This window comes from Pseudorca crassidens, chromosome 4 (assembly GCF_039906515.1).
Source record: "Pseudorca crassidens isolate mPseCra1 chromosome 4, mPseCra1.hap1, whole genome shotgun sequence".
Classification (NCBI taxonomy): domain Eukaryota; kingdom Metazoa; phylum Chordata; class Mammalia; order Artiodactyla; family Delphinidae; genus Pseudorca; species Pseudorca crassidens.
Genome location: NC_090299.1, coordinates 131,699,555 through 131,720,922, shown reverse-complemented (window position 1 = coordinate 131,720,922; position 21,368 = coordinate 131,699,555). Strand labels below are relative to the sequence as shown.

Genomic DNA, 21,368 nt, shown 5'->3' with positions numbered 1-21,368 from the left:
TAAAGGGAGTTCTGGCCTTGGGCCCTGTGTGCTAGGGAGCCCAACCTGGTTCTACTCTGGGACTTTGCTCCCCATGGGGAAGAGTACATACAGCCAAAGAGATGTGCGCACATATATTCCTTATCTAAACCACATGTTTTTTTGTGCACGTATTTACGCTAAAAAATATATATACAATATGTACTCATATGTTTTCTTTTAAACAAACAAAAAACAGTTTTAAAAAGATTTACCGGGCTTCCCTGGTGGCGCAGTGGTTGAGAGTCCGCCTGCCGATGCAGGGGACACGCGTTCGTGCCCCGGTCCAGGAGGACCCCACATGCCGCGGAGCGGCTGGGCCCATGAGCCATGGCCACTGGGCCTGTGCGTCCGGAGCCTGTGCTCCGCAACGAGAGAGGCCACAGCAGTGAGAGGCCCGCGTACCGCAAAAAAAAAAAAAAGATTTACTGGCATTTTTTTCTTTTTTAATTCAACAATATCTCAGATCTTTCTGTGTTAGATCCCTGTTGGTAGATTCATATTGATCTATCTCATCTTTTAAAACTCAACATAATGTTTCATAGTATCAATACCATAGTATATTTAGCCATTTCCTTATGATGGACATTTAGATAATTTGCATTTTTTCTGTATCATAAGCAGTGCTGCAGTGAATATACTCTTTGTACACAAATGCAAGTATCTCTACTTTCTACTTCATGTACTTAGAGTGGCCACAGACTTGTGAAAACCAGGCTAACAATAGTTGAGAGACGTGGAACAGCTGTTAGGGACTACTTTAATGACTTACAACCATCATTGTTGGCCAGAAAAACAAGAAGGGAGATAAAATGTGTGCAGGGAGCAGAGGGAACATACAAATAACTCGTAGTAAAATGAGTTTGAACTTTGGAGCCACTCTTAATGTCTGATGAAACATTTTAATCTTAAGAGCAAAAACCTTAATAAAGATAACACTCCAATGTTAATGTATTGATAGATAGTTTATAACATATCATATGAAAGTCAGTCCTTTTGACATGTTAGTTGCTCTTTTGGTCACGTGTTTATGTACTTAGTATTTATATTTTACATTTTGTACAATCAAAGTATTTATTTATTGCCACCTGTGTAAATATTTGGAAGAAAGACATTCACAGTATTTCCAGTGTATTAACTCATTTAACCTTCACATCGGTCCTGTAAAATTTATCCGTAATCTACAGATAAGGAACTGAGACACAAAGAAGTTAAATAACTTACATAAGTATTTAGGGTTCCCCAGCTAATAAATGGTGAATTGAGATTTTTAAACTATATCATTCTGACTTTAAAATCCTGGTTTGTTTTACTATTTTTTTTATTATATAGTCCTCCCAATTGGATTACTGGATCAAATAATATGAACATTTGGCCCAGTTGCTTTCCAAAAGAGTCATAGCAGTCTTTTTCATTGTGGTTGATGTGTAACATTAAGGATAGTCTCCATCATACCCCATATTACTTTATCTTTATTTCCATTAAACGGGATTGGTACTCAAAAAGAAAAACACTCATTATTACAAAATGAGGCCACTTCGGTATTTACACATTTGGTGCCCTTTTTATCTATTTGAAATTTATCTATTTGTTGTCTTTGTATGGTAAGATTTTGAAAGGGATGAAGAGACCTGTTTCACAATTCAAAATATAGTCTTTTTTAACACTGCATTTCATATTTAGACTGTAATCACCAGAAAGTAGAAATTTTGGTTCGTATCCATATGTCTCAGTTCAGATAGCCATATTTTTGTTTTTTTAATATTTATTTATTTATTTATTGGCTGCATCTGGTCTTAGTTGCGGCACGTGGGCTCTTCATTGCAGTGCACGGGCTTCTCTCTAGTTGTGGTGCAGGCTCAGTAGCTGTGGCGTGTGGGCTCAGTAGTTGCAGCACTCGGGCTTAGTTGCCCCGTGGCATGTGGGATCTTAGTTCCCTAACCAGGGATTGAACCAGTGTCCCCTGCATTGAAAGATGGATTCTTAACCACTGTACCACCAGGAAAGTCCCAGATAGCCATATTTTAACTGTTCTTCTTAGAGTAAATTTGCCTAATAAATTATTGATACCACTCACTATATAGCATGTTTAAAACTTTGCATTTATGCAAAATGCTTGTTTATCAGAAATTATTTTTATGCAAATATGTTATATAAGAAACTGTCAGCTTACAAGATTGGAAACTCCTTGAGTTCTAGCACCCATTATAGTCATTTCTACATCTTGAATAGTACTTTTCACAAGCAAGCTCAGTTTGAGTCACAAAGTGAGTGATTATCTAGTATAACTCCTGTTATTCCTCAATGAGTAATGTTAAAGATATTTTCAATGCTGATAGTTTTGTTTTCCTTCAATTTTCAGAATGATTGACTGGCTCTCCTGGCCGTTGGCTCAGCATGTAGACACATGGGTGATTGCACTCCTGAAAGGACTGGCAGCTGTCCAGAAGTTTACTATTTTGATAGATGTTACTTTACTGAAGATAGAACTGGTAAGTGGGAGTGTATAAATCTATTGGAATATATGGACCCATATAATAAGTCTTTTTATCTTTGGGTTGTCCCCTTTAAAGTGTCTAATTTTGAATGTGGTCTTGTTTTTGGTTTTCTTTTGAATGGGCTTTAGAAATTTAAAATGCTACTTAAGATTAGGTAATTAAAATAATTTTGCTGTTTTCAAATATTTATTATGAAAACACATTCCTCCCGTTATCTCTTGAATCCCAGCTAATCAAACTTTTACCACCATTATTCTGCCAAAGCTATCTTTGACACCAGTGCTTTCCAGTGTTGCTTAACTCAGGAGTTATTTCTCAAGCCTTCTCTCGTTGACCTGTTAGTCATTTGACATAGTTGATCACTCCCTCTTGAAACACTTTCCTGCTAGTTTCCAGGACATTTTACTCTCCTGACTTTTGTCCTAGTTCACTGGCTTCTCAGTCTCCTGTAGTGGATCTTTCTAACTTTGGAGTGCCTTAGAATCACATCTCTGGTTCACTTTCTTCTCAGTCCATACTTATAGTGACCCATGGCTTTAAATAATGTCTCTAAGTTAATGACTGCCAGGTTTATATTTCAAGTCCATTATTCTCCCATGAACTCCATATTCACTTACCCAACTTAGACAGTTAGATCTCAAGTTCAACTTATCCACAATCTAACCCCTGATTTTTCCCTCCCACCCCTTGATATATATAGATAGATAGATTTTTTTTTTTTTTTTTTTTTTTGCGGTACGCGGGCCTCTCACTGTTGTGGTCTCTCCCGTTGCGGAGCACAGGCTCCGGACACGCAGGCTCAGCGGCCATGACTCACGGGCCCAGCCGCTCCGCGGCACGTGGGATCTTCCCGGACCGGGGCACGAACCCACGTCCCCTGCATCGGCAAGTGGACTCTCAACCACTGCGCCACCAGGGAAGCCCACCCCTTGCTATATTGATTGCAGTAGCCTTGCAGCTCCTGCCCTTGGTCCTCTTCAGGTGTCACACAAGGTCCTACCTGATCTGGCCCACTGCTACTTCTCTCATCCGGTCTCCCACTATTATTGCCTCAGTCTCTGTGCTTTACTTACACTGCCCTAGTTGTTATATCTCTAGTCCACCAGGGTGGAGGCCTCAGGGCCTTTGCTCTGCTTCCTACGCTCTTCTCCAAGTTATCTGTCAGACTTACTCTCATTCCTTTCAGTTTTTTTAAGTCAGGTATCACCTTTATCACGATGCATTTTTTAAATTCCGTATATAAAATCGCAGATCTTTTTGCCACTCAGCACTCCCTCTTCAACATACCCTGCTTTCATAGCATTTCTCTCCCATGTTACTTTGTATTGTCTCTACTCACCCTCTAGACAGTAAGCCCTGTAAGATCAGAGATTTCTTTTTTTTTTAATCTACCATTGTATCTCCAGTACTTAGAATAGTGCCAAGCAGCAGTAGGTGGTCAATAAGTATTTGCTGAATGTATTGAATGAATGAAGGACCAGGGATATATCACCTTGTAAACATGGTTTGACAGATTTTTATTTGATCAGGGAGTTTTCAGAGTTGGGTAGGTCCTTTTATTCTCTTGATCTCTGTCATATTATTTCCCAACTTTCTCCCTTTCCCAGAATTTAATAACATATGTTATGACAGAACTTCTCAGGAAAGGGGATATTTACACGAATAATTTTTGGCCCTAGGAAGATAATCACTGATTGGATTAGTTATTTCCCTACCAACTCTTAAAGTGGATGTCTTGTCTTTTCTGCAGGTTTTTAATCGGCTTTGGTTTCCTCTTGTGAGACCCGGTGCTCTCACAGTTCTTTCTCACATGCTGCTTAGTTTTCAGCATTCTCCAGAGGCGTTCCATTTGGTAAGTTATGACACAAGCTTTCTACACTGAAAAGACTTGTTTTAAAATTTCAATTTAATATTGAGTCACATTTGTATTTGTGAAAACCTTGTAGGTTGGTCCTAAATCTAACTATTTTCATGTAGCTTTATGATTCCTTTTAAAATTGAGATTGTGAGATTTCCTTCCAAAGAATATGTTTTTAGAATGTTTTGGGTCTCACCAAAATTGCTCCACTTGCAATCACAACCAGCAATTGAAAGTTAAAAGTTACTCTTGTACATGAGAGATGTCACATGTCAGTGTCACTGTTGGTTGTGTGTTGCACAGGTGAACAGTGTAGGAGACAAATGGTTTAAAACCACTGACTAGGGCTTCCCTGGTGGCGCAGTGGCTGAGAGTCCACCTGCCGATGCAGGGGACACGTTCGTGCCCCGGTCCGGGAAGATCCCACATGCCACGGAGCAGCTGGGTCCGTGAGCCATGGCCGCTGAGCCTGTGCGTCTGGAGCCTTGCTCTGCAACGGGAGAGGCCACAATAGTGAGACGCCTGCGTACCACACACACAAAAAAAAAAAAACCACTGACTGCTTTAGAATTTCAGAAGCATGAAACCATAAGTCTTTGTTTTGTTGCCCCAGAATTAGGGCTTTTCATTCTCTTTCAGGCCATATCCTACAAATTCTGTTGATTCCACCTTTAAAATATATCCAGAATCCTTCCACTTTTAACCAGCTACATCACTGCTTTTGATTTGATTTGATTTTGATTATTTGATTATCAGTTATTGCAGGTGAAAAATGACAAAACGTTATTTTAGGAACCTGTCCATTTTTCTATCTAGGGGATCACAGGAAAGCAGTGGTGTATGTGGTTACGTGCTTCCTCCAAGGTCTGATCCTCAGTTTTACAGGACTAGAAACTCATTATCAACACACCCACAATGTTAAAATCTTAGGAATACTGACCCACCACAAACAAATTCAAAGGAGACTGATAAAGTGCAGAATTTCAGTTGTTGATTGTCAGCTAGAAATGGAACTAGCCTCAGAGAATTATATACTCACATAGGCTACTTGGTGCCTCATTTCCAAAATCTTCAGGCTTAATAGAAGTAAACATTACTAACAAGTAATTACATTATACATTATCTCTTAGGGTGAGTGATTTCTGCAGTTCATTGCCCTAATTGGTGAGCTTGATCATCAGTTAATAACCTTATATCCATTACACAAACAAAACTCACACTTGAGCTAATACAGCAGCTATACTAGCAAAATCTTCCAAGGGAAAAAAAACAACTATTTTTCCCTGTCTTCAGGCATGATCATGTATAGGCCATTTGAGAAAAGGTTTATTTTCAGAATTTCTGGGAAGGAAATCATCCATTCTAATATTTATTGCTCTCCATACATTCCTTAATCTCTCTGAAAAGTCACTTTTGCTGTACTCTAAACCTATTTCTGTGCTCAATTTTTTTAAAGATAGAAGATATCTCCTTACCTTGTATTGCTTTTTTTCCCCCTGAAAATAGTAATTGAAATGGCAAATGGTTGACTTTGAAATATTTGGCTACTGAAATAAGTAAATATTAAATCATTTATTTAAAGAACAGTTAGATCTAAAGTAGAAAATTGTGATCTGGCCTAGTAAAGTCTAAAAACAAAGACCTACTAACTCTCTACATTCTGTGTGTATCCTGACCTGCTACTCAACTAAAATTAACTTGGGCATCTAGTAGTGGATCATGTGGTAGTTAAATCACCTATAACTCTAAATAACTCAGCGAAGGACTCAGGTTTAGGAGTTGCTAAGAATGAACAATAATCTGGAATCACCAGCATCATTATTCGTTGTATTATACATTTAGAATATTTTAGAGCAAACTGAGATTGAAATTATAGTGTGTGTTATTATGGACCAAGTTGCTTTTCGTATGCTTTTTATAAGTGGAAAAAAAATTTTTAACAAAAGAGAAAATATCAAAGCTTCTAATTAAGTAAGTTATACACATTTTCTCAAATAGTAACTTAAGTTTAATGAGTATCACAATAATGTCTGCAAATATTTAGATTTGCTCATTCAGAAAAAAAATCAACTTTCAGATATTTAGAAGGTAATAACCTGCTTGGATGTCTATCTATATGCTTGTGAAGAACTTAGTGTTATTTCCACATCAGTGATCATTTTGACATAGGATGTAGTAGTAGACAATTATGTGTATTATCTGACTGCAGAGGTCCAATCTACACTAGGAAGATTGTACGCTAGCTTTTAGAAGATTTGGTATTTGTAAATTAAACAATCATTTTAAAAATTCTTTCCTCTTCCCTTCCATCTCTGTCTCTCCTGTCACCTCTGAAGAAACAATAATTTGGATTTCTGACTATTTTAGCAAGAGAGTATCTGATAGATATGGCTTTATGGAGCAAACTTATAATTCATATTTGCTTTGAAATGTAGAGATGATAGCAGTAGAGTGAACCATTAGGAACTGGTAGTTTTATGGTCAGATTAATACCTTTTTTGGAGGTAAGATTAAAGAAAGTGGTGCAAAAGCTAAAGTGTGATTTCAGACCTCAAAGCACAAGAGTAAAACCAGAGACAGCAGAATGAGAATAGCAGTGTTAATTTAAGAATATGATTTTCTTTCTACAGGAAGGAAGGGAGTTGATTGGGATATAACTATAATTGTTGTCACTGCTGTTTGATGATAAGTCCATAGAGCTATAACTTCACTTTTATCACGAGTTAGACGAGTAAGATGCTTTTTACATGTGAACTGTAAATATGTAGTATCAGATTATAAGTAATAATTAGTTGAGACAAGTATAGCACCGTACTAATGGAATGAGCCATTACTGCAAAATAGAATTTATTTTATTTTGTTAATAACCTCTTAAATATGTGATTGGCTCTGTATTGACTTTTTATTGTAATTTTATAATGAAAGGACATTGTTGTGCTTATTATCAGTATTAATAGTTTTCTACATATTTATGAGCAATGAGCATTTTAGATTTCGCCTTCATTTTTAACCCCAATTCCTTAAAAATAAGAGAAATTTCTAATTCACTTTAGTTTTAGAACTGTCTCTTCTTTTCGGAGGTGGGGCATAGGGATTGTTAGCAAGGATAACCATGCTTACATAAGACACCGACGGTAAAATAGAGGTAGTCCCTTATCTTAAAGAGAGGTACTGCTGTAGCCTGAGCTGTAATTTTATTTTTATTTATTTATTTATAATTTTATTTATTTGTTTATTTATGGCTGTGTTGGGTCTTTGCGCCTGGGCTTTCTCTAGTTGCGGCGAGTGGGGGCTACTCTTCGTTGCGGTGCACGGGCTTCTCATTGCGGTGGCTTCTCGTTGCAGAGCACGGGCTCTAGGCACGCGGGCTTCAGTAGTTGTGGCTCATGGGCTCTAGAGAGCAGGCTCAGTAGTTGTGGCACACGGGCCTAGTTGCTCCGCAGCATGTGGGATCTTCCTGGACCAGGGCTTGAACCTGTGTCCCCTGCATTGTCAGGAGGATTCTTATCCACTGCGCCACTGGGGAAGTCTGATCTGTAATTTTAGTTACATGCATAAATTATCTTGAAGGTTTTTTGAAGTAGACTTTAATGTTCACACTCCTGTATAATTCTTTCAAGTGAAAAATCTAAAATTCACACTAGATGGAGCTCTTAAGCTAATTCTGGGTTTATCTTTTAAAACTTTCTCCCTACTGAACAATCTGGTAAATATAATAGCCCTAACATTTTTCAACTTAAGCCATTTTTTAGAATGGTGGCAGTGACTAAGGCTCCTATTTTGTACCTTAATTTGTTTGTACCTTAGTTTTAGATGGAGTCTAAGAATGAGGAGAGGGGTCTTATATGGAATTACAATTATATGTGATTTAAACCTAGATTTACCTTGATATTCTAGAAATGTTTAGCTTCATAACTTTTTTAGAAAAAGGCAGTGACTAAACATACAGAAAAGCATTTGCTGATCGTGTAACATTTGCATTCCATTTGTAGGCTAGAGGATTTGTTGACAATTTGTATAAATAGAGGAATGTTTGTCTTCTTTTCTGTTCAGATTGTTCCTCATGTAGTTAATTTGGTTCACTCCTTCAAAAGTGATGGTCTGCCTTCCAGTACAACCTTCCTAGTGCAATTAACAGAACTGATACACTGTATGATGTATCATTATTCTGGATTTCCAGATCTCTACGAACCTATCCTGGAAGCAATAAAGGTATGATAATAGTTGCACCAGTATTTGCGGAGCTGCAGCCCATGATGTGATAGATGAATGCGGTGAAACATTCCTATAAGCAGCTATTCATTTCACTATTTTATGGAACTATGCCTTTTATATGTAATAAAATATGTAATTGGAATCAAGTTTCATTAATTTTTAGGGAGTAATCTCTTATTTACTATAACTAATCTAAATTAATAACCATATTTCTTCAGTTCTACAATGCCAACAATGATAAGGTGTCCCTGTAAATTTGTAATACCTTTGGGGGAGATTTGGTTTAAAAAATGCTACATTAAGTTAATACATACATCAGAGTTGCATCCCAATATCAGAAACGTTAAAATATGTAAGATATGTCTTAGAATCAAGGAAAGACACTTTAATAAAATATTTGACTTACGTTTCTTCTGTTTTTTATTTCATTTTTGCTATGCATTGTTCATGAATGTCCATATTTCATAGAATCTTTACTTGAATTATTTGTGAACTTACTGGTTTTCAACTTTGTATAGATAACTGGATCTAAAAAGCGTTGATTCTGTTTGTCTTGAAAAATGGGTCACAATAAGCACACTTTCCTCTTAGTAGATTTATTGCGTGATCAGGGTAGAGCAAAAGAATTGAAGAACTTGCCTCAGCTAGGTGTATTCAGAAGTTATTACAAATCATTTCTATTAACAGTGTTCGTTTTTGAGATCTGAAATAAAATATAAGGTCTCATTATCTTTACTTCTTATGTATCTGAAGTGAATTCAGAGCATGTTCTTTTTACTTTAGAGTTAGCTAAATCAAACTGAGCCCAGAACACAAGACTGTTCAGCAATTATTGTGTACTAGTGGTATGACAGTTTGACACTTCAGAAGTAAATGTCTTTATGTATAAAAGGGTTTTTTTGGGGTTTTTTTGTTTTCTTTTTTTACTTTTTTTTTTGAACTTTAGAATTTTATTTTTTTACACAGCAGGTTCTTATTAGTTATCCATTTCATACATATTAGTGTATACATGTCAATCCCAGTCTCCCAGTTCATCCCACCACCACCACCCCCCGCCACTTTCCCCTCTTGGTGTCCATACGTTTGTTCTCTACATCTGTGTCTCTATTTCTGCCCTGCAAACTCGTTTTTGTCATGGATTTGATAGTAATGTTAATCTCTTTCTGCAGTGTCGCTGTGTCCATAGATGAAAGCTATTGCTGTTGTTAAATGTCATTCTTCACTGCTGAATGTTGAAAATTCTGATAACTGAAATAGGCTCGGAAGAATCAAGGATCTCCCTCTTAAACCAAGGGAAGCACTTTCCATTAGCTGTCAACAACAACAACAGCAAAATCAAATCCAAAGATTAAAATTCCTTCAGAAAATGTTTTCTGAGCTCTAAGTACCTTCGATGGTAATAGTCCAAAAAAGCCTGAATGATTTTACCAACTTTCCTTATTCTCCAGTGCTCTACTCATGCTTGAAACCACTTACACTTATATCTCATATGTCACAAAGCAGGGAAGAAACTGTATCCTGTAATAATATTTCTATATGGTTAAACATGAGATTGAGTTTTATTTCTTAAAGTCAGAGGTCATTGTGTTAGATGCTTTCATTTTTCATTCCCTGATTACTTTGAGCTTTTATTTCTAAGGGTTAGTACTGGGTAAATATTAGTATTGAATGAAAAGGAGATATTATTTTCACTACAAAATTTGAAAGCAAATTGTTTGTTAAGCTTATTCAATTCTGTACTAATTTAAGTCCTTATTCTACTGCCTTTGAATAGCACTGCAATATACTCTCTGATGTCAGAGGTTTATTTTGAAAACATTTTGCTGGCAAATAGGAAATATAAATAATTCAAATGTGACTTCAATTCCTGGTTCTTGAGTATTCCTCAGCTTGATAAACTCTACCTTAGGAGATACTTATTCATTTTAGGAGACAATTATTTTTGCCATGTAGTGTAATTTGATTTTTTGATGACTGCTCAAGTATTATCAGTGATTTCCAAACTAAGTGGGAGAAAACAAAGGTTAAGTGTCAGTGGAAGAATCTTGTTTATGGTGTTAACTTAATAAAAAAAAGTTTATATTTTTACACTACTTTTCCTCTTTATGATCTACAGGATTTTCCTAAGCCCAGTGAAGAGAAGATTAAACTGATTCTCAGTCAAAGTGCCTGGACTTCTCAATCCAATTCTTTGGCATCTTGCTTGTCTAGACTTTCTGGAAAATCTGAAACTGGGAAAACTGGTCTTATTAATCTAGGGAATACATGTTATATGAACAGTGTTATACAAGCATTGTTTATGGCCACAGAGTAAGTTTAAATTTGAGCTTTTTTGTTTGTTTGTTTTCATTTTAACTGTAGAAATTGTTGCATGTTGATGAAATGTAAATGGTGGGACTATCTTCACATTATTTCCTATATATGGCAGAAATATTCATATTTTCATATAATTACCTTATTCAGAAATGAATTGCTTTTACTGCTCAGGAACTTCTAAAATGTTAACTTATATAAATTCTACTTCATGTTTATATTATATATTGCATTTAGAGTCTTTTGAATTACTCCAAGTTGTTATTTATTAATGTAACAGAGGTATTGATTGAGCTTATTTCAGAATTTAAGGGTCCTCAAGTACTAATCTGTTATTATCCTGTTTCTTTTAACCTGTGTATCTTTTAAGGTGGTCATTTTTTTCTGCTTATAGATATTTTGCTGTTTTATCAGATCAATAACTCCTTTGTTGCTGTTAAGGAAATTCAAGCTCTGCTTCCCACCCCAAGTTGATAGATACTGAACAACTGTATAAACAGACATGTTTCTTTGCTGTCTTACAGATTTACTTTCAAATTCATTTTCTTTTGCAGCCAAGCAAATAGGAAATCAGAGGTTGTTAGCTATGTGAATACAATCTGTAAAGGTACAAAATAATGATAAATTTTCCTGAAGGCAAAAGCATGGTTGAATTTTTCTCTTCTGTACCAATAGAGTATTCATGGGACTTGAGCAAAGATGTTTACAAATTGAGTTCTAAGCCCGTGTAAGTTTTTATGCCTACGTAGAGGAATCATAAACTGAAAGATAAAGAGTTTAGCTTTATTTTCTTTCCTGGCCTCAGAATATACTGTCAACACTAAGGTGTTTTTCATTTGGTCTAGTGTTTTCTTTTGTCTTTCGGTTTGTTTGTATTTGGGATTTTTTTTTTTTTTAAGAAAATGTATACTCTTAGACACAAGTGATACTAGGCATAAAGCTAAAGTAATCCATGTCTCACCACCAGAGGTCATCTAATCCAGCCGTCTCATTTTACAGATGATAGAGAAAGCAGAGACCCAAAGCAGTTATAACTGGCAACCACAATTCAAAGAGCACATCTTATTGTACAGTGGCCAATACTATCTCAGAATAAGCAGACAGGATATTTTATTTCTTTGGTAATATGTAAATTCTTTGTGGTTTTAAAAAAATAAATCTAGAAGTACATAAAATAAAAATCAGACATTCCCATCCCCAAGGGTAATTTGTTAACAGTTTTGCTTGTATTGTTCCAAACCTATTTTTTGTACAGAGATAAGATTTATCTAGTACAAGAACAAATGAATTGTTTTTTTAAAAATGTGTTTATAAAGGATCCTATTTATATATTCTTTTCCAGCCACTTGTTTTTTTTCTTTTAATGATTTGTGTTGGAAAGAGTCCCACGTTAGTACAAATGACAGAACTGTGTCATTCTGAGTAAATAGGTGTACCATGATTTATTTAATCATATTCCTCTGATGAATATTAGATTGTTTTGCTTATAATTAATATCTTTCTGCCCATATGCAGTTATAGAGGATATTCTTTGAATAGGGTATGCCAAATTGCTTCCAGAAAGGCTGTAGCATTTGAACTTGCATACGAATACATGATTGTACCTATGACCCCATGCCTTTAGCAGTACTTGATATAATCAGTCTTTAAAAATTTTTCCAATCTGGAGGAAAATGTGTATTGCTGACCATTACAGAGTTTTTCCCTCTCTAGTTTTCTTTGTTCATTTGTGTTTATTTTTTGAATAACCTATTTTTTCCATTGTGCACCTTTCTGTTGGGTCCTTTTCTTTTTCATACTGATTTATATATACTATGGGTGATAATCCTTTGTTTCATGCTTTCTTCCAGTCAGTATGATTCAAATTTGTGGAGTGTTTTGTTTGCAATTTTTTTATTTTATGTAGTCAAATCTGCTATTTATCATTTATAGTGTCTGAATTTTAGGAAGCCTTCCCCTCTATACCCCTTCCCCACCTTTTTTTTTCTTTTAAATACTTCAGTACTTTTTTTTTTTTTTCTTCAGTACTTTTGTATTTTACATTTAGCTCATTACTCCTCTGTGGCATCTGTAATGATGTGAAATCTTAATCTAATTCCATTTTTTTTCCAAATGGATACCCATTTGTTCTATACTGTTTTTTGTATAGCTTCTTTTCCCATCTGGCACTAGTACCACACTCTTTAAATCACTCTGACTTCATAGTAGTTTTGATGACGGCATATTTTTTTATTTCATGCAGATGTGAAAGAATTCAAAAGTTGTTTACTTAAGTTATTAGTTAATAGCTTAATCTATTTCTATTTGCTAATCCAGAAGATAGGAATAATATGTGACTGCACGTGGCCATTGCCAGGCCATGTAGTAAGAGTTCAATTACCGTCATTCTCTTCCTTCTTCACTACATGGTAGGCAGTGAATTTGCCAGGTAAAGGGCCTTCAGGTAAGTGAAATTTTACTTTGAGGATAATAAGTTCTTGAACTAACTTCCTTTTAGCTTTTAAAAAAATGCATCGTGTGTATACATGTATACAAAAATCATTATATTTTATTATCTTTCAGTTTCAGAAGACAAGTATTATCTTTAAATCTAAATGGGTGCAATTCATTAATGAAAAAATTACAGCATCTTTTTGCCTTTTTGGCTCATACACAGGTGAGTGTGTGTGTAGTGTGTATATGTTAATTGCATTGAAAATGTTCTTTAAACTTCACATTATACCAAACTTGGTGAACCTTTTTAACTGATGAAATAATATATATCCTCCCAGCACAACAAATCCACATAGAAATCTAAAAAGATACTGCCTAAAATCAGGATATGCTCTAAGTTTTTATTTCTCCCTTCTGCTTAACATTCTTGTAGATGAATATTTTACTGACTCATTATACTGATTATTATATATCTGATTTTCTATCCAAAAGTTAAGCTCCTTCATGAAGAAATCGTTAAAAATGAATCTTTAATATTAAGTTTATAGATACTAATCGGTAGATCTTCACAGTAATGAACAATTAAAATAATTTTGTGGCATCTTGGCTTCTTTTTTATCTCATTTCTAACATATGTACCCTTTAATTATGACTACTTCTAAGCTCTAGAACTAATGGATAAACTGTTTACCTATTCTAGAGCTTAAAATTTTGTGATAATCATTTATGTCCACAGATTAATCCAAGGAAATGAGTTTATGCTAATGGCAAGAACATCACATAGTAAACAGACATTTATTGAGAGACACAATATGCAGTCTGATAAGCATTCAAAAAGGAATCCTTATGCTTGAGGAACTTATACTTTAAGTTTTGAGTAATACATATGAATAATATATATCATTTATAAATAATACATATTATTTTCTGGTTATACTCTGATTGTCTTAGTTTCACAGAGGTCTAAAGGAGTAGGTAGTTACAGCCAGAAGAGAAGATAGATTCGGAATCGGTGGAATTGAGTTGATAGGAATGGTTTGTTTCCTGTCTACAAGCTGAGAAATATCTCAGGTATAACTTCTTAAATGGAAAGAATCAAGACAAGATTGACATATGAGATGATTAGTGATGGCCTATGAGATACTCAAAGGATCATTTATACTATTCTCTATCTGGGGGAAATATGTTCATATATTAAATTTAACATCTCAGGACCAAGGGAGATGAAATCTCCTCCCTGCAACTCCCCCCAAACATTGTTTTCTAGTAAATGGATTTATGCACTTGCTTTATCACTAGTCTGTATTTACTGCATACTGTATAGAGTCGGCCCTTGAACATCACAGGTCTGAACTGCAGGAGTCCACTTACACATGGATTTTTTTCAATAAATATGTACTATAGTACTACATAATCCATGGTGGTTTGAATCAGCAGATGCGGAACCACAGATACATGAACAGATACACAGTATAACTTTTCAGTATACTGTAAAGTTTTTGACTAAGCAGAGGATAGGCACCCCAACCCCTATGTTGTTCAGTGGTCAGCTGTATAATATATATGTGTGTATCTCTGCGTATACATGTAGATATTAATACATTATATATACTATATTAACTTATTAAGTCAGAGCTATTGGGAAAAAATTTTTAGGAGGCTTCCAAACTCCCAATAAAAGACAAAAGGAATTAACAGGAGAACCTAATTAAAGTTCTGTCATAGTTGAGACCCTATCTGATAGCAGCCTGACAAGGATTGTTTTAGGTAGATTTTCCCTATATAATTTAAAAGGCTTTTCTTCTTATAATTAATAAAACTAACATTTATTGAGCATTTAAATTTGTCTAGCTCCTGTGCTAAGTGGTTTACATATATTATCTCTTAATCCTCAAAATCAATCTATGAGGTAATAAGGTAGCATACCCATTTTACAGGTGAAGAAATGGGGCTTACATTACTTGCTTTCGTGGTCATGCAAACAAACAGCAAGATTGGAATGTAAACCAAATGATTCTGGAACCCATGTTCAACCAGTCCACCAAATTCCTTTCCTTCAAAAAACCATAAACACTCCTATTTTGATTAAAAAATTTCCTTAACTGAGAACTCTGTCATATACCACAAATAAATTATAAATTTTCAAGTTATAATCACAACTCTTCAGATGCCTTTTTCAGTTCTTTTTTTTTTTGTCATGGCAAAATCTAGGATTTCAACCTAACTTGCTCTAAAGTCCACTAGCAGCCACTTCACTAAACTGCCTCTGTACTAAAAAAAAGAAAGCAACCAGTGAAAAGTCCCTAGCCAGTGTGTTCATATTCTGTACATTTATGACATGTGTACCCAGTCAAGGAAATTTTCACCTAAAATAAGTACGCATGGCTCTGTAGAGTATGCCCCTTATTACTTTAGCAAGGATATATATTCACTAACATTTTTTTCAGATTTGATTTTTTTTTTTAATTGTGGACTCAAGCACATAGAGGGTAATGCCAGGAGCATTATATTAATTTAAAGAGACTTGGGTTCTGATATAATCCCCTCTGCCATTAATTTAGCTATATGACCTTGGGCAAGTCCCATAGTTTCTCTAGATCTTAATTCTCATCTGCAGAATAAGAAGTTATGACTGAAAGTTACCTAAATTTATTTCTAACTAATTTTATGTGCCCTCATGTTTGGCACTTTGTGGTAAAGGTTAAGCCAGTGTAATTTTAGTAATCTTTATTAAGCATTATATATTAAGATTTCAGTTATTTGGTTCATGGTGTGAGAATCACTCCCTTGTGTTTTCTCTGTCAAAAGAGAGAAGCGTATGCACCTCGGATATTCTTTGAGGCTTCCAGACCTCCATGGTTTACCCCCAGATCACAACAAGACTGTTCTGAATACCTCAGGTTTCTACTAGACAGGTAAGAAGTATTTCTAAAGCTATGATTTGAATTATGTTCTTTCATAACAGATTATTTCTACAAAACATCGTTTCCTTTAAAGACATATTTCAACTGTTAATGCCTAAAATACCTTGCATTTATTGTATTTTTTAAAGTGTTCTTTTGTTTTCAATTTGGTTTCTTTTTTAACTTTTCTTACTTTAGACCAGCTGTTCTCAAAGTGTGGTACAAGGACCCCTAGGGGTTCCCAGAACACCTTCAGGGCTCTTCCCTTTTCGAACTGCATATCTGTTTATATGTAGTTGAGGCCAGATTTTCTTCATATACTTCATCCAGAACAACATATCACGATAGACTGAATGCAGGGCAGATATGAGGATCCAGCCTGTCTTCTATTAAGCCAGATACTTGAAGTATTGGCAAAATGTAAAACAGCGCCATTCTTCTAAGTTTTGGGGGGTTTAGAAAATATAACTATTTTTTTATTTAAAAAATTTTATTTATATTAACATGTAATGAGTTTATTATTGTTTTTAAATGTAATATTACTTTTATTCTCAATTTTTGAATACAGTAAATATTAATAGGTATAACCACATAAATGAAAGCTCTTAGGTTCCTCAATTTTGTTTAAGAGTATAAAGGCATCCTGAGACAAAAAAAATTAATAACTGCTCTTTAAACCAGTTCATAATTCAGTGGGTTTGGTAAATTTTATTGTCTTCTTACCACTTAGTTAATAAAACCTATTATCTTCCTGTATTTCCCTGTCTTTGCCTCCCTTCTGTTATGTGAATGACTAGTAAAGTTAGTTGAACTCAACCTTCCTTCCATTCAGCAAGGATATGTTGAGTAGTTTCTTTGTGCCAGGCTTTCTGTGAAGTGTTAGGCAAACAAAGATATATAAGACAGTTAGTGGACATGTATAATTAACTATAATAAGTGCTGTAAAATAGCAGTATGACGAAAGTGTAATGAGAATATAGCGTAGGAACAGTTCCTAACTTCTCTTCTGATCTACCTTCTCAAACTGTTCAATATTCCTCTTGATTAAAGGAGGAGAAACTTGATTTTTTATTAGTTAAGCATTATATTTGATAAGAATAATTTGGCTATTTATATAGGCAACCAATATTTTAAAGTAGAAATGACATTTAAATTTAAGCAAAGTAGCTATATAATGATATACTCTTCTACAGGCTCCATGAAGAAGAAAAGATCTTGAAAGTTCAGTCCTCACACAAGCTTTCTGAAAGTCTGGGGTGCAGTGAAACTTCTTTACAAGAAGTAGCCAATAAGGCAGCTGTACTAACAGAGACCCCTTGCACAAGTGATAGTGAGAAGACATTAATCGAAAAAATGTTTGGAGGAAAACTACAAACTCACATATGTTGTTTGAACTGCAGGAGTACCTCACAAAAAGTGGAAGCCTTTACAGATCTTTCACTTGCCTTTTGTCCTTCCTCTTCTATGGAAAACTTGTCTTTTCAAGAACCGGCATCATCATCCAGTACACAAGATGGTGGTCTAATGCAGGCCAGTGTACCTGGTCCTTCAAAAGAACCAGGAGTCTGTAATCCATCAACAGCTGCCTTTGCCTGTTACTCAGCTGTGAATGAAAGAATGGTGGACAGTCCTGATGAGTTTCGCTGTAGTGAAGACACTTCTGTCCCTAATGACTCTAACAAGATGCTTGTTAATAAAGATGTACTTCAGAAAGCAGGAGGTGAAACCACATCTTCAGTAACTGACTTACTAAATTATTTTTTGGCTCCAGAGATTCTTACTGGTGACAACCAATATTATTGTGAAAACTGTGCCTCTCTGCAGAATGCCGAGAAAACTATGCAAATCACGGAGGAACCTGAATACCTTATTCTTACTCTCCTAAGATTTTCATATGATCAGAAGTATCATGTGAGAAGAAAAATCCTAGACAATGTGTCACTGCCACTGGTTTTGGAGTTGCCAGTTAAAAGAACTACTTCTTTCTCTTCGTTGTCAGAAAGTTGGTCTTTAGATGTTGACTTCACTGATATTAGTGAGAATCTAGCTAAAAAATTAAAGCCTTCTGGGACTGAAGAAGCTTGCTCCCCAAAATTGGTGCCCTATGTATTGAGTTCTGTTGTCGTTCACTCTGGTGTATCCTCTGAAAGCGGACATTACTATTCTTATGCCAGAAACATCACAGGTACAGAGTCCTCATACCAGATGTGCCACCAGCCCGAAACTCTGACATTAGCCTCCTCCCAGAGTCATTTATTAGGGAGAGATAGTCCCAGTGCAGTTATTGAACAGGATTTGGAAAATAAGGAAATGTCAAAAGAATGGTTTTTATTTAATGACAGCAGAGTGACGTTTACTTCATTTCAGTCAGTCCAGAAAATTACGAGTAGGTTTCCCAAGGACACAGCTTATGTGCTGTTGTATAAAAAACAGAACAGCACTAATGGTTTAAGTGGGAATAATTCAACCACTGGACTCTGGGTAAATGGAGACCCACCTCTACAGAAAGAACTAATGGATGCTATAACAAAAGACAATAAACTATATTTACAGGTAAGTTGGAAATATAAGCTTCATCATTTGTGGAAAATATTTAAACAATTGACAGGTGGTTAAATGAGTGCCTTAATTTTGAAATCCAACTTCTGCATTTTTAAGGAATTACAATGAGGTGATTTGAAATTTGAATCTGGGTTTATATGAAATGGGTTCAACCTATATAGCTAAATTTTCTTTCTAATGTTACAAATTAGTAATGAAAAGTCACAAGTACATGCAGTATAGAAGCACTTGTTTGTTTTTTTTCTGTTTTTTTTAACATCTTTATTGCAGTATAATTGCTTTACAATGGTGTGTTAGTTTCTGCTTTATAACAAAGTGAATCAGTTATACATATACATATGTTCCCATATCTCTTCCTTCTTGCGTCTCCCTCCCTCCCAACCTCCCTATCCCACCCCTCTAGGTGGTCACAAAGCACTGAGCTGATCTCCCTGTGCTATGCGGCTGCTTCCCACTAGCTATCTATTTTACGTTTGGTAGTGTATATATGTCCATGACACTCTCTCACTTTGTCACAGCTTACCCTTCCCCCTCCCCATATCCTCAAGTCCATTCTCCAGTAGGTCTGTGTCTTTATTCCCATCTTGCCCCTAGGTTCTTCATGACCTTTTTTTATTTTCTTAGATTCCAAATATATGTGTTAGCATACAGTATTTGTTTTTCTCTTTCTGACTTACTTCACTCTGTATGACAGACTCTAGGTCCATCCACCTCACTACTAATAACTCAGTTTCATTTCTTTTTATGGCTGAGTAATATTCCATTGTATATATGTGCCACATCTTCTTTATCCATTCATTTGTTGATGGACACTTAGGTTGCTTCCATGTCCTGGCTATTGTAAATAGAGCTGCAATGAACATTTTGGTACATGACTCTTTTTGAATTATGGTTTTCTCAGGGTATATGCCCAATAGTGGGATTGCTGGATCGTATGGTAGTTCTATTTGTAGTTTTTTAAGGAACCTCCATACTGTTCTCCATAGTGGCTGTATCAATTTACATTCCCACCAACAGTGCAAGAGTGTTCCCCTTTCTCCACACCCTCTCCAGCATTTATTGTTTGTAGGTTTTTTGATGATGGCCATTCTGACCCATGTGAGATGATATTTCATTCTAGTTTTGATTTGCATTTCTCTAATGATTAATCATGTTGAGCATTCTTTCATGTGTTTGTTGGCAATCTGTATATCTTCTTCGGAGAAATGTCTATTTAGGTCTTCTACCCATTTTTGGATTGGGTTGTTGTTTTTTTGATATTGAGCTGCATGAGCTGCTTGTATATTTTGGAGATTAATCCTTTGTCAGTTGCTTCATTTGCAAATATTTTCTCCCATTCTGAGAGTTGTCTTTTGGTCTTGTTTATGGTTTCCTTTGCTGTGCAAAAGCTTTGAAGTTTCATTAGGTCCCATTTGTTTATTTTTGTTTTTATTTCCATTTCTGTATGAGGTGGGTCAAAAAGGATCTTGCTGTGATTTATGTCATAGTGTTCTGCCTATGTTTTCCTCTAAGAGTTTGATAGTGTCTGGCCTTACATTTAGGTCTTTAATCCATTTTGAGTTTATTTTTGTGTATGGTGTTAGGGAGTGTTCTAATTTCATACTTTTACATGTACCTGTCCAGTTTTCCCAGCACCACTTATTGAAGAGGCTGTCTCTTCTCCACTGTATATTCTCACCTCCTTTATCAAAGCTAAGGTGACCATATGTGTGTGGGTTTATCTCTGGGCTTTCTTATCCTGTTCCATTGATCTATCTTTCTGTTTTTGTGCCAGTACCATACTGTCTTGATTACGGTAGCTTTGTAGTATAGTCTGAAGTCAGGCAGCCTGATTCCTCCAGCTCCATTTTTCATTCTCAGGATTGCTTTGGCTATTCGGGGTCTTTTGTGTTTCCATACAAATTGTGAAAGTTTTTGTTCTAGTTCTGTGAAAAATGCCAGTGGTCATTTGATAGGAATTGCACTGAATCTGTAGATTGCTTTGGGTAGTAGAGTCATTTTCACAGTGTTGATTCTTCCAATCCAAAAACATGGTATATCTCTCTATGTATTGTATCATCTTTAATTTCTTTCATCAGTATCTTATAATTTTCTGCATACAGGTCTTTTGTCTCCTTAGGTAGGTTTATTCCTAGATATTTTATTCTTTTTGTTGCAATGGTAAATGGGAGTGTTTTCGTAATTTCACTTTCAGATTTTTCATCATTAGTGTATAGGAATGCCAGAGATTTCTGTGCATTAATTTTGTATCCTGCTACTTTACCAAATTCATTGATTAGCTCTAGTAGTTTTCTGGTAGCATCTTTAGGATTCTCTATGTATAGTATCATGTCATCTGCAAACAGTGACAGCTTTACTTCTTTACCAATTTGGATTCCTTTTATTTCTTTTTCTTCTCTGATTGCTGTGGCTAAAACTTCCAAAACTATGTTGAGTAACCTTGTTTGTTTTTAATTAGAAAAGATGTGATCATTATAAAATCATGCCATACAGAAATTTAGGAAGCTTAATAAAATGGAAGTATTTTCCTCTTCCCTTCAGTCCCACCTGCCAGGGGAAACAACTGCT

General features: G+C 35.4%; 1 protein-coding gene across 1 annotated transcript in view; it reads left to right on the top strand.

Moving 5' to 3' along the window:
* Nucleotides 1–21,368, top strand: part of USP38 (ubiquitin specific peptidase 38) — a 33,842-nt gene that overhangs the window by 6,370 nt on the left and 6,104 nt on the right. Inside the window, exons 3-9 of the mRNA XM_067736776.1 lie at nucleotides 2,381–2,510; nucleotides 4,267–4,368; nucleotides 8,428–8,586; nucleotides 10,706–10,899; nucleotides 13,465–13,558; nucleotides 16,144–16,250; nucleotides 17,432–18,791. Coding sequence (XP_067592877.1) covers nucleotides 2,381–2,510; nucleotides 4,267–4,368; nucleotides 8,428–8,586; nucleotides 10,706–10,899; nucleotides 13,465–13,558; nucleotides 16,144–16,250; nucleotides 17,432–18,791 — 2,146 coding nt within the window. The remainder of the gene's footprint in view (nucleotides 1–2,380; nucleotides 2,511–4,266; nucleotides 4,369–8,427; nucleotides 8,587–10,705; nucleotides 10,900–13,464; nucleotides 13,559–16,143; nucleotides 16,251–17,431; nucleotides 18,792–21,368) is intronic.